This window comes from Penicillium chermesinum (genome assembly GCF_028974085.1).
Source record: "Penicillium chermesinum strain IBT 19713 chromosome Unknown utg000007l:1.0-2695246.0:1.0-2697696.0, whole genome shotgun sequence".
Taxonomy (NCBI): Eukaryota; Fungi; Ascomycota; class Eurotiomycetes; order Eurotiales; family Aspergillaceae; genus Penicillium; species Penicillium chermesinum.
The window spans coordinates 15,409-29,010 of record NW_026695317.1 but is presented as its reverse complement, the minus strand read 5'-3'; the positions used below and the strand labels follow the sequence as shown (position 1 = coordinate 29,010).

Here is a 13,602-nt window from a genome sequence, read left to right as displayed (position 1 = left end):
GCGACATATCCCACATATCCTGATGACGGTGACAGAAGGATGATTCCTACATTCAATTGCCGAAATACGTCAAAACACCTTCCGGCCCATACAATTAAGCTTGGTTTTAGATCAAATGGCCTCTGGCCTATTAATCCTAAGCTTATTACTGATGCATTGGAGTTGTACGATCCATACGATGACAATTTACCCCGGCCGGATACCCCATCAACTAGCTCTCAATACACTGATTTTAGCACTCCTGAGCAAATACGAAGAATCAGTAACCGTCTCAATCAATATGATCCCACTACTCAGCAGTTTAAAGAAGGGCTAGCAAAGCTTGCAAAGGGTGCTGAGGCCCGGGCTACTTTAGCGCTCCAGCTACAGCGGGAATTCGATAGTACACAAGCTATTATGGGGGCACGCCACGCTAAATGTAACAATTCGCGCCGCCATATACGAATTACCGGTATCATCAGTTCCAGCCAAGTCAAATAAATGAAGTATAAATATAAATTGACCGAGAAAAGGACCAAGAAAAAACAAGGCGGAAATGGAAGAAGGTTTTGATTGAAATCAGGAAGTATGGAAGGGCTAAAAAAACGCGCTAGAATTTAATTTCCTTTTGTATATAAATGGACTAGTATCTAATCGATTTGTTTAATATATTTAATTATTCATTTTACTAGAGTGTAGGGTAGTAAATGATGGTTGAAGTAAAAAGTAAGAAAAAAGTTGCATATGGGTGGCGGACCCTCGCTTGCGACGGTCTGTAATAAATGTAATTTATAAAAGGGCCCGTTACTGTACACGCGGTTAAAGGTAATACCCGTATATTGGATCACGAATCCACAGCGCTAGAGGACACTAAATGGAGGTAAGCTGGTCGCCAAGACGTGATGCGCAGGGGTAGCGCGGCCAATCGAGAGTCCGAGACAAAAAACACACTTTGGTTGAGGCCATCCGGAGGCCAGCATTCCGGAAAGACCAGCCGCATCAGCCACAAGGGGGACTAAAATCTCACGCACATGAAGGCTCTCCTCGAACACCTTTTGGGATTGTTTTCTCGGCGTTCTGGCCAGCAGTGCGAACCTCACCGAGGCCTGACATCCCCGCCCCCAAAGCCACATCGATGGACGGACAAGAAGTACCGAGTTCGATCTACTCCCAATGGACCCCTCGGACCGTGCCGCTCGGGATATGCTCCGATGCGATGGCCTGTATTCCACGGGCAAGGCATCAAAATGCGATGAGAGAGTGTCTCGAGATAGACATTTAGATCGGAAATGTTTTAAAAGCTCACGCGGTTTGATTTGGGTGGATTGATTACTCACTGATTCTCCCACCAATTCATCCTACCCTTAGAATAGAATCACAGTGACGATGTCGAACGGCTTACACACCGCGAACATGCGCCAGCATGACACCGGTGCTGCGGGCAGCGCCAGCAATAGTGGAGATGGGAGACCCGTCCACCGCAGTGTTCCGGTTGCCATTGTTGGCATGGCCTGCAAATTCGGAGGAGACGCTACCAGTCCCTCGAAACTGTGGGACATGTGCGTGGAGGGTCAAGACAGCTGGGGGGGCCATTCCCCAAGAGCGATTCGATCTGAAGTCTCTCTATCATCCTGACCAGCAGAGATTCGATCGGGTCAGTCATTTCCCCCGCAGATGCATATTATTGAGTTGAGCAGAGAAGCAAATAAGAAGAAGAGAAAGCTGACTCGTCAATCAACAGCATCATGTCCGCGGTGGGTTCTTCTTGCAGGACGACCTGAAACGATTCGACGCAGCGTTCTTCAACCTTTCTGCCGAGAGTGCCAGTGTTCGTGTGCCTTGATCCCGATTGCATTGCAAACCACTTGCAGCTACTAATGCACGAGGCATACATAGGCGATGGATCCGCAACTGCGGCTGCTCATGGAATCTGCATACGAAGCCATCGAAAACGGTCAGACCCCCTCATCGGACCCAAGGAGTGAGTGAGCGTCACTGACAGACATGACTGGGTAGCGGGCATCCCGATGGAGAGCTTCTCTGGGTCCAATGCGTCAGTGTTCACTGGGACATTTGCACGGGACTATTTCGACACGCTGATCCGCGATCCCGAGAATTTGCCGGCCTCGTTCATAACCGGGAATGGAGGGGCGATGCTATCGAACCGCATTTCGCATTTCTATAACCTCACAGGGCCCAGTATGACGATTGATACGGGCTGCTCGTCGAGTGCTGTCGCTATTCACCAGGGATGCCGGAACCTCCAAGCGGGGGAATCAGACCTGTCTTTGGTTGGTGCATCTTCTGTGTTATTGAACCCCGACATGTTCATCGCCATGTCCAACTTGAATGTGCTGAATGCAGAGGGACGGTGCTATTCATGGGATCACCGCTCCAATGGGTACGGCCGCGGTGAGGGCGTCGCAACCCTGTTGCTGAAGCGCCTGGACGACGCCCTGCGGGATGGGGATCATGTCCACGCCGTCATCCGTGAGACTGCGCTGAACCAAGACGGAAAGACAACGACGATTTCTTCGCCCTCGATGGAGGCGCAACAACAACTCATCGAAGAGTGCTACCGCCGCGCTGGACTGGACCTTGCACAAACCGCGTACGTCGAAGCGCATATGACGGGTACAGCCACAGGCGACCCCATTGAGGCGGAAGCCATCGCGCGAACGTTCGGGCAGCATCGCAGCTCGGACGACCCGGTGCTCGTGGGCTCGGTCAAGACTAATCTGGGGCATACTGAGCCCGTGAGCGGGCTGGCGGCCGTTATCAAAACCGCCTTTGCGCTGCAGCACGCATGCATCCCCCCCGAATCTGAACTACGAGAAACCAAATCCGAAGATTCCGCTGGATGAATGGCACCTGCAGGTCCCGACGTTGCCCACCCAGTGGCCCCAGGACAAATCGCCGCGTGCATCGATCAATAACTTTGGCTACGGGGGGACCAACGCTCATATCATCATGGAAAGAGCTCCCACCCCCGCGCGACAAATCAACCGCGCAGTTGAACAGGACGAGAGTCTTTCCAGGGTCTTCCTCCTCAGCTCTCGTGATGAAGCCGTGACCAAGGCAATGAGTTCCCAGCTAGCCAGCTACGTGCGCGAGTCCGCTTCTTCCACGGAAAAAAGCGTGAACTCCTTCCTCCTCGCCGACCTCGCCCACACTCTGGCGGAAAGACGGTCACGCTTCCCATGGTCGATCGCCGTCAAGGCGAGAAGCGTGAACGAGTTGGCGACGAGGTTAGAGGACCCGAGTTACCAAGCGACAAGGGCCATTCGAAACCCCCGTGTTGGATTCGTCTTCAACGGCCAAGGGGCTCAATGGCACGCGATGGGACGGGAGCTCATCTCCACATACCCGGTGTTTGCATCTGCGATTGAACAGGCAGATGAAATTCTGAGAGATTATGGCACTTCATGGTCCCTTAATGGTGAGTTCACTGATCCCAAACCTAACATCCCATAGTGATGGCAGCTAACAAGAATCAGAGGAGCTTTTGCGGGACGAAGCAGCGACGCGTGTGCACGAGACCGCTTTCAGTCAACCGATCAGCGTCGCACTACAGTTATGTCTCGTAGACTTGCTCAAGTCCTGGGGCATCACTCCTTCGGCAGTGACCAGCCATTCCAGTGGTGAGATCGCGGCTGCATATGCCGTTGGAGTGCTGTCATTCCAAGAGGCCCTGGGCGTGGTGTACCACCGCGGCAGACTCGCGCAAAAATACCAGGAGCTCTCGTCACTCGCAGGGGAAATGCTGGCTGCTGGGCTGTCCGCGGACAAGGCCGAAGCCTACCTTCAGACGACCACTTCTGGTCGCGTCGTGGTGGCGTGCATTAACAGCCCCGACAGCGTGACGTTATCAGGCGATCTGCCAGCACTCGAGGAAGTGGCGTCGCGTCTCGAGCAGGACAATTTCTTTGCTCGGAAGCTCAAAGTGCCTCTGGCCTATCACTCGCACCATATGCTGCTCATGGCCCAGGAGTATACGGAGAGTCTGTGGTACATTTTGCCTACCACGCGAAGTTGGACAGGAGCTGTGTTTTCCTCTCCTGTGACTGGCGGTATCATTACGTCTCCGGACATTCTGGATCCCGAACACTGGACGCGAAACCTCACCAGCCCCGTCTTGTTCGCCGAAGCCTTAGAGAACATGTGCTTCGACGGGACTTCGCAGTCCGCACCCACTCCCCAGGTCGATATCCTTGTGGAAATCGGCGCACACAGCACCCTTTCAGGCCCGATCCGACAGACCCTCCAGCAGCGAATGATTCCGTATGTCTCATGTCTAAAAAGAGGCGTGAACGCTGTCGACACCATGCAAGATACAGCGCGCGAACTTGTCGTCCGGGGCTATGCGGTGTCCCTGGCCGCGGTCAATTCAAGCAACAGCGGTCAGGAAACAGGCCAGTGCCTGCATGACTTACCCTCCTATCCGTGGAACCACACTGCCGAATATTGGTCCGAGCCCCGAATCTACCGCGAGCATCGGTATAAGCGCTTCCCGCCTCATGAGTTGCTGGGGACCCCCGTCTCCGGAGTCAACCAGTTGACGCCGACCTGGCGAAATTTCTTACGCATCGCCCATGTCCCTTGGCTCGCGGACCACCGGGTGGATTCGAAGGTTGTCCTTCCTGGCGCGAGCTATGTCACAATGGCGATCGAAGCGATCCGACAGCTCACGGACAGCTCCGAGAGTAGCATTAGCGGGTATCGGCTGCGAGATATCGACATCACTAATACACTGACGATCCCCGAGACTTCGACGGGCGTGGAGACACAACTGTGTCTCCGCCCATGTAGCGACCAGGAGCTGGACCATAAGGGCTGGTATGAATTTGAGCTCTGCTCCGTTGGGCAGGACGATACGTGGATCCAGAACTGCAAGGGCTATGTTGCTGTCGAGACCGTCCATCCCAATCAACGGACAGAAAGACAGACTGTGAGCGCATCCTCCTACTGGCCTGCGGGCGAAAAAGCGGCCCCTGTCGATCCGGAGTCGATATTCGTGAGTCTGCGCAAAATGAACTTTCACCACGGTCCGACGTTCCAGAACCTGCTTGCCAGCCAGGCTGCGGGCAGTCGGTCCATCACCACGATGGCTCTGTCTACTGCGGTGCCGGGCATAGACGAGCAAAACTATGTCATTCATCCGACGACGCTGGACTCTATCGTGCAGTCCTTCTACGTCGATGTTCCTGCGGAGATGAAAGAGCGAGCGCAAGTGGTGCCCCGGTCCATTGGCTCCATGTTTGTAGCTCGAGACCTCAAACGACGCGCCGGGGACACGCTGCACGTCTTCACTGAGCTTATTCAAGCTAACCAACGCGGAACACGCTCTAAAGCCATTGTTGCCCATGGCCTTGACGAGTCAACCGGGTACCTGGAAATCAACGGCTTCCACTTCCAGGCCATCCCCCAGGGTCACGGAGACGATGCAGGACCCGAAGACAAGCGACTGTGTTCTCGGATGAGCTGGGAACTAGATGTTCTGCACAACTTCCCAGCTTCTCTACGAGACTCTCTGAAGATCTACCTCTCAGAAGCGGAGGTGGACTTTGAGAAGAGAATCCGCCGTGCATCCTACTACCTCATCTCTGATGCCGTCGCGGAGCTTGAAGGCCAAAGCCGAGATGGCTGGCAATGGCACCACAAAATCTTCTATAACTGGATGAAGGAGATCGTCGCTCAGGGTAAGGCCGGGACCCTAGCTTGCGGAAGCGCCAGCTGGTCCCGCGCAACAAAAGGCATCAAGCAGAGACTCTACGATCAGCTCTCAGCAGAGCAAGCAGCAGGCCGACTAACCTGCCACGTCGGCCTGCAGCTCGCCAGTATCGTTCGCGGCGAGGTCACGCCTCTGGAGCTGATGATGGAAGGCAACCTTCTCAACGAGTACTACGAGGTCCTGCCAAAGCTCAAACACCGGACTTACCGACAGTTGAAGCAGGTCGCCGAGCTCTACGCGGTCAAGAACCCCGGGGCGAATGTTCTCGAGATAGGAGCCGGGACTGGAGGCGCCACGACCGTGATTCTCGACGCCTTCGGAGCCCGGTCTGGAGCCGAGTCCGGCACTCTTCTGGGCCATTACGACTTTACGGATATTTCGTCTGGATTTTTCCGGGGCCGCGAGGCAGAAGTTCGCGGCTTGGGATGGCATGATCGAGTTCAAGAAGCTTGACATTGAGACGGACCCTGTGGATCAGTCCTTCGATACAGGGAAATACGATCTGATTGTTGCGTCGGCGGTCCTCCATGCCACTAAAAGCCTTCACCGGACCATGTCCCACGTGTGTCGGCTTCTCAAGCCGGGCGGAACGGTGCTGATGATCGAAAACACCACCGATACGCTGGACATGCAGCTGATCTTCGGCACGCTTCCTGGGTGGTGGTTGAGCGAGGAGTCAGACCGAAAGATGAGCCCGAATGTGCCGCTTGAAACATGGGACTCTGTCTTCCGCGCCACCGGCTTTTCGGGCGTTGATTTTGAGATTGCCGACTGCGAAGAGCCAGATTTCTCGTCTGAAAGCATCATCATATCGACCGCTAAGTCCCAGCCAGCCTATCCGCCGTCGATGTCGATCATCTACTCCCAGGCTGCACCCCCACAGGAATGGTTGAACGAGCTGGCAGAGAACATGCAAACGCAATGCGGCTACTGTCCGAGCGTACAGTCCCTTGAAACTGTCGAACCTCAAGAGAACTGCGTGTATATTACTTTACTGGACATGGAACGCCCCATCCTGAATGACATCGACAGCATCACTCTAGAGCAGGTCAAGAAGCTCCTGAGCAACAGTCTCGGGCTCCTGTGGCTCAGCAGCGGCAGCGTGATTGACGCCAAAAAGCCCCTGTTCGCCCTGGCACAGGGAATGCTGCGAACCCTAAAGCAAGAAGACACCGACAAGCGATGCATCCAGCTCGACTTCGAGTCCACTGGCTGTCCCTGGACCGCGGACAAAATCCCACACATCATGCACGTCCTCCACCAAAGCTTCGACTACCGTCGCATTCCCACAGAGATTGAGTGGGAATACGCAGTCAAAGACAGCCTTCTCCATGTTCCTCGCCATTGGCCCGACCGGACCTGGGACGAGGCCTCGAATGAAGCACACACGTCGACCCTGCCCCAGAACCCCAACCTTTCTGGCAGCCTGGGCGTGGCCTGATGTGGGAGCCGTCCCGCTCGGGCCTCCTGAACGAGATCTACTTCACGGATGCACCGGCGCTCGAGGGCGTGATCCCTCGCGGCATGGTGGAGATCGAGCCCAAGGCCTTCGGGCTCAACTTCCGCGACGTCATGGTCGCGCTGGGCCAGCTGGACGAGACTCTCGTCGGCCACGAATGCGCCGGTATCGTCCGGGGCCTTGGCTCCGGCTCCCACGAGAGCGGGCTCAAGGTGGGAGACCGCGTGTGTGGCATTGGCGAGGACCGCTTTGGGAGCACAACGCGCGCCGCGTGGACCAGCGTCGTCCGGATCCCAGACGAGATGGCCTGGGAAGAGGCTGCTTCGATCCCGTATGCCTTTATAACGGCATATATCGGGCTGTTTGATATCGCACGCCTGCAGAAGGGGCAGAGGGTACTTATCCAAGCTGCCACCGGCGGCGTAGGCCAAGCGGCTCTCATACTGGCGCAGTGGGCTGGTGCTGAGGTGTTCGCGACTTGTGGAACAGCAGCGAAACGCGAGCTCTTGATCAACCACTATCACCTTGCGCCGGACCACATCTTTTCGAGCCGCAATCCGTCCTTCGCGGCAGGCGTCATGGCCCAGACCAACGGCGATGGAGTGGACGTCATTCTGAACTCGCTGGCTGGGCCCCTCCTGAAAGCGAGCTGGGAGTGTATCGCGCGCTTCGGCCGCTTCGTCGAGATCGGCAAAGTCGATCTCGAGATGTCCCGGCGCGTAGACCTGAGTCCGTTAGCCCGGTCCGCCACCCTCGCCGGCCTAGACCTGCTCCAGTACCTGCGGTATCAGCCGCAGATGGTGCACCACGCCCTGCAAGCCTGCGTGCAGCTGTGCCACGCGCAGCAGAGTGTTCGGGCTGTGCACCCTATCACACTGTACTCCATGGCTGACATGGACCAGGCCATGCGGTCTATGCAGGGCGGTTCGCACACGGGCAAGCTGGTTCTGGTGCCGGGGGCAGAAGACCAAGTGCGCGTGGTCACTCGGCCGCGTCCGCTACGGCTTGATCGCTCGGAGAGCACGTATCTCGTTGTCGGAGGACTGGGCGGCGTTGGCCGTGCCATTGCGCTGTGGATGATTGAGCAGGGCGCGCGCCATGTGCTGGTTGTGTCTCGCAATGCCGCCTCGCATCCTGATGCCGCACAGCTGATTGACAATGCCAGCGCACATGGATGCAACCTTTATATCCGTGACTGCGATGTTGCGGACGAGGCCGGCTTCCTGAAGCTCCTGGATGACTGTGCAGAGACGATGCCTCCGATCAGGGGCGTCGTGCAGGCCGCCATGGTCCTGGATGTAAGTTCTCCCCCATTGACTCAACCTGTATCTATATTAACGGCCTCTTAGGACACGGTGCTGGAACGCATCACGCACGAGCAATGGCAGCGCGCCATTCTCCCCAAGGTGGCCGGCACCATGAACCTGCACCGCCATCTGCCCTCGCTCGACTTCTTCATCATGCTCTCTTCCATGACCGGCATCACCGGCCACGTCTCCCAAGCTAACTACGCTGCCGGCAACACCTTCCAGGATGCGCTGGCCCGCCACCGCACCGCCCACGGCCAACCAGCAGTCGTTCTGGACCTGGGCCCTGTCTCGTCCGTCGGGTTTGTCGCCGAAGCAGAGGACGACGTGCGCGCGCGGGTCGCCCGGACTTTGGGATCGACTGTGCTTCCGCTCTCGCGCATGCTGCGCCTGATCGGGGAGGCGATCCGCCATCCACTGCGTGGACATCCCGATGACAGCCAGATCGTCACTTGCATTGCGCAGTATGATGATTTGTCTGATGACATGGCAGCTAAGCGGGACCGGCGCTTCGGGACCCTGCAAGTCGGCACTGCGGCCGTAGGGTCTGCGGGCATCAAGACCACACCCGCAGGGATGGATCGGCTGGACGAGCTGGTGTATGAGCTGGCACACCAGGCAGGGGGGGGGGACGAGTCCAGGTCAGGGGAGCTGGTTCAGTCCGCACTGGTGCGGAAGATTGGGGCCATGTTCCGTGTAACAGATGCAGAGGTGGAGGTAGATGTGCCCTTGTCGCAGCAGGGGGTGGACTCTCTGGTGGCGGTGGAGTTGCGCAACTGGCTGAGCAGTGTGATGAAGGCGCGGGTGACGATTTTTGAGATCTTACAGTCAGGGTCGGTGGCTGATTTTGCGCGCATAGTGACGGCGCGGAGTGGTTTGATCATGGCGTAGATGTTGATATACCAGACATGAGTATAGACTGGGATTCAAGGAGATTACAACTGTATATCCATTATTAAACATAAACTTATTATATTCGTTTCCATTATCTTCCCAAGCAGTCTGAAGTTCTCCTCATGTATCTTGAGATGTGTTAGAGTGGAGAGCTATTCCTCATTAATATCCCTATCCTATCTACTCATACCCCTGCAGCTCCTTCTCCGTCCATTCCCACACCTTCAGCGCCAGCACATCATCCTCTCCCTTCGGCGTCTGCGGGCCCCCAATCCCAATAGGCTCATAGTACTCCCCGCTCTTCACCTCCTTAGCCACAGATGCCCACAGCTGATTCCTAACGCCCTGGTCCACCGGCGTCACGACCTTATTCGCGACCTTTCCCAACACCCTAATGACCCACGGGCTCCCCGTCGCATTATTCATGAGATTCGTGCGCACCACGCCCGGATGGATCGATGCCAGCGTGAACTGTGGGATACTTGCGCGCCATCTGGCGCGTCCACAGAATTATCGCCAGCTTACTCTGCCCGTAGCGACCGTAAGCGCCCAAGCTCTCTCCGTCGGTGCGCAAGGTGTCAAACAGCACGCCTTCCTTGGGGGCGTAGACGTGGCCGTGCGACGAGAGCGAGACAATGCGCACGTCCGCGTCCGGCATCGCAGCCGTCTTTTCCAGGACAGGAAGCAGCAGTTTCGTGAAGAGAGCGTGCCCGATGTAGTTCGTGCCGAACTGCAGCTCGTAGCCATCACTCGTCAGGCCCGGCGGGGCGGCCATGATGCCGGCGTTCAGCATGAGGATGTCGAGACGAGTGGACTCGGCCACGACAGTGCGGGCCGCGGTGGCGACGGACGAGAGCGAGGACAGGTCCATGGCGAGAGGCTTGATGGGGGGCGCGTTTTTGACCTGTTGGCGGATCTCGTCTGCCGCGGTCTGCGCTTTGTCGATGGTGCGCGCGGCCAGCCAGATCAGCGACGGCTGGTGGCGGGCGTATTCCAGGACGCATTGCTTGCCCAGGCCGATATTGGCGCCGGTCACTAGGATGACTTTGCCGGCGAGCGAGGGGATGTCCTGCTCGGGGTTGAAGGTGAGGGATTTGCCGAAGAACATGATGATGGTAAGACGGCTTATTAGATGGTGTAGCGTCCTGCACGAGTGTTGGAGGGGAGGTTATATACCCAGACAAGAGCTCGGGGGGTTCGGCCCGAAAAGTGTATTCGAATTATCAAGCTAGTAGACGTTTCTTTGTCCTTTTGGCCCTATCGACGATCATTACTCATTACTCCCGACAGCGTATCCACATCCTCTCCACAGGGCGATCTGATAGGCAGAGCATTGATAGACCACGCTCCCCAAGACAGGAAAAGTGGGCCTTTGAGACAATACAGGGCCTATCCTAAAAGGGACAAGGACAGGTTGCAATCTTGTATTCGTAAGTTAGTTGATGAAACTCCTAAGTTCTCACAGAAACCTCCCGCAGTGGGTAACTAACATAATTCACTACCGAGTGGCCACCCACCACCGAGTGGCCACCCCACCTAAATATAATTGATTAAAATGCATTTATCTCAACCACAACGCTATTAAATTCAATAAGCTAAATTCGAGTTCTATTAGGGCACGCGGTCAATTTATGCCCTCTAACTCCACATACACTACACATCGGCGGCGCCCTCGTACGTGGCTAAAAAGGTTCCGGATCCAGCCTTGTTTCAGATGATATTGGAGCTAAATTAGCTAATTCTAGCTCTTTTATTAATTGAGATGCCTCTAAAACTGAGAGGCCTTTATTAGAGATAATTTGTCTTATAGAACAAGTCATTTTTTGCTTCTTTTTCTTGTTTTTACCACATAATTCGTTTACTTCCTTCCGGAGTAAAGCAGTCTCCTGTATTATCACTTGACAAGCTTTTAAAACTTGATTAATTATAGTATTAAATAGACTTGGTGGACTTTTTAAACATTGTTTTAATAATCTTTTTATCAAAAAGGCTTGATTCTATTATTAGATAAAATTCGAAGGATTTTTAGATATCTAATTAATTTCTTTGTTTAAAAAAGATAATAGAGTTCGAAGTTGAATATTTAGTTTTAAAAGAACTTAATCAGGATCAAAAAATATTATACTAATAATAGTAAAGCTATTTTTGATAATATCTAGCTTAAAGGCCTCTTTTTGTATAATTAGATAGGCTTCAAGAAAATCTAACTTATTAATAAAATTAGTTCTAATCTATATTTTCGATTTAACTAGCTGACTATATATATATTTTAATACTATAAAATAACTAATATTAAGAGATTATAAAAGATATAATAAATATATAGATATATACATTATAATAATATTATTTTCTTTATATATTTAATCAAACTTTCTTATCAAATAGCTTCTATAACTATCAAGAATCAAAAGTTGATATTTTTCTTTTATATATAAAAAAGTAGATAGAATAAAGATTTTTTTTAAGCTAACAAAGATTAATTTTATTAGTGTGATGCCCGAACGTTAATAGGCTCGGAGTATTATGGGATACGACTGAGGGAGGCCGATACTACTACGAGTTCGTGAGAGAGGAGACTCGATTGTAGCAAGATAATCAAACTAATCGTTGGAGAACCCTTCGGTTCCTCCCACGATTATCCTATATATATTGCGAGATTTAACTAGCGAGCCCCCTTTATGTAGACCTCGTCAAAAACATTTCGAGGGCCAGTATCTCCCGCCCTCCGCCCGGCCCTCGCGGGCGGAGGGCGGGTTCTTGCCTGCCCTCGCCCGGCCCTCAGCCCTCAGAGGGCCGCTCGCGGGCGGCCCTTATCCGCCCTCATTTGCATAAAAAAAGTTGGCTATTCCTCATTTAGATGTATAATTCTGCTGATTCATTCTATTTAATTACTGTTTTTTAAGCCTGTTCCTGTTTATAGTTTATTCTCCATGGTATCACTATTTAAGTCTTATGAAATTATAAGAAATTTAGTTGTATTGTAATAAAGCATAGTAGGTAATGATTATATTACAGGTTTTGAATCTCCAAAAGTAAATGGTAGAGGGTGAATAGAAAGGAGATGATTTTTGAATATATTAGTTCAATATGGTTGGGTTAGATATATATATTTACAACGTCATGTTGGTAGGAATAACAAGAACATTAAACATATCTCATAAATTCTTGATTCTTCACCAAATATCATATAATTCTTCTTTATAAGGTGAGCCCCCCGATAAAGTCTAATCATACTATATTTACTAATAGAAGAGCCCCCATAATAATCTTTGAACTAAAAGCATCACTAGATTTGAGGGGATACACAAGTCAGCGAAAAACCGAGGGCGGATTGGTGATTCGAGGGCGGCCCGCATGTTTTCGAGGGCCGTTTGGGGGCCGCTCGAGGGCCGCTCGAGGGCGGCCCGCACATTTCGAGGGCTGGTTGAGGGCCGCCCGCATATTTTGAGGGCCGATTTGAGGGCCGCCCTCAATCAGCCCTCAATAAATAACCAATCATAGGGAGATTAATAAGTTAAAGTGGGTCAATAGTTGATGTGTTCGATAATAGTCAAGCTATATTGGAAAGCTACTCAAGCTAGTCAATAATTCTATTTACCAGAGCCTATGGGCTTTCTTAGTAGGTATCTTCTCCAGAAACCAGTCGCTTTTCCCTTTTCAAATCATGCTTTACTAGCGATCATCTGATTAACAATGTCCCAAATGTCCCAGTTCTCAGATATCTATTCTTCATCAGTATATGATGGTGATCCAGTTGATGCTCTTCTCTCTTTTTCGAATGATCAATTCCCAACGCCTGATATTTCTGGAAGTCAGCACACACTTGAATCTGCATCAAATCCCGATTTTCTCACTCCAATTACTCCACCCTTGATTCCTTCTTCACTTCAGCGTGTTGGTCCTGGTCGATCACCAGCATTCATCCTATACTCCGAAATGTCAAAGGATGACTTCGTCGCTTGGTGGTTGGAGACTGAGTTTGGGAAGAGGAAAAGACTTAATTGGGGTGGTAACCGTACAGCGGCATGCTGGGAACAATTTGATCAAGTTGCCAACGCAAAAACTGGTAAACCAGGGGTAAAGTGTCGCCAATGCCAGAAAGTCCTTGATCATCCAGCAAGTGGGCGGTATGGAACAACTGCCCTTAATCGGCACTTAGCTGGTCCAACCTGTCGCAAATCTACTAGCCAGAAGGCTAATATCAAGGGATTACTCGCAAATGCAGTATG

General features: G+C 52.6%; 2 protein-coding genes across 2 annotated transcripts; one reads left to right on the top strand and one right to left on the bottom strand.

The window, feature by feature from the left end:
- Positions 1–1,402: 1,402 nt before the first annotated feature.
- On the top strand, positions 1,403–9,367 carry N7468_008702 (uncharacterized protein; the record flags this gene model as incomplete). The annotated part of the gene is made up of 9 exons (XM_058477998.1): positions 1,403–1,633; positions 1,721–1,807; positions 1,876–1,933; positions 1,996–2,735; positions 2,830–3,418; positions 3,477–6,121; positions 6,189–7,022; positions 7,136–8,467; positions 8,519–9,367. The coding sequence occupies 9 exons, from the start codon at positions 1,403–1,405 to the stop codon at positions 9,365–9,367; spliced, it is 7,365 nt and encodes a 2,454-aa protein (XP_058326328.1).
- Positions 9,368–9,550: 183 nt separating this feature from the next.
- N7468_008701 (uncharacterized protein) lies at positions 9,551–10,478 on the bottom strand (the record flags this gene model as incomplete). The annotated part of the gene is made up of 2 exons (XM_058477997.1): positions 9,551–9,776; positions 9,853–10,478. 2 exons carry the CDS (start codon positions 10,476–10,478, stop codon positions 9,551–9,553), a joined length of 852 nt encoding a protein of 283 aa, XP_058326327.1.
- Positions 10,479–13,602: the final 3,124 nt, after the last annotated feature.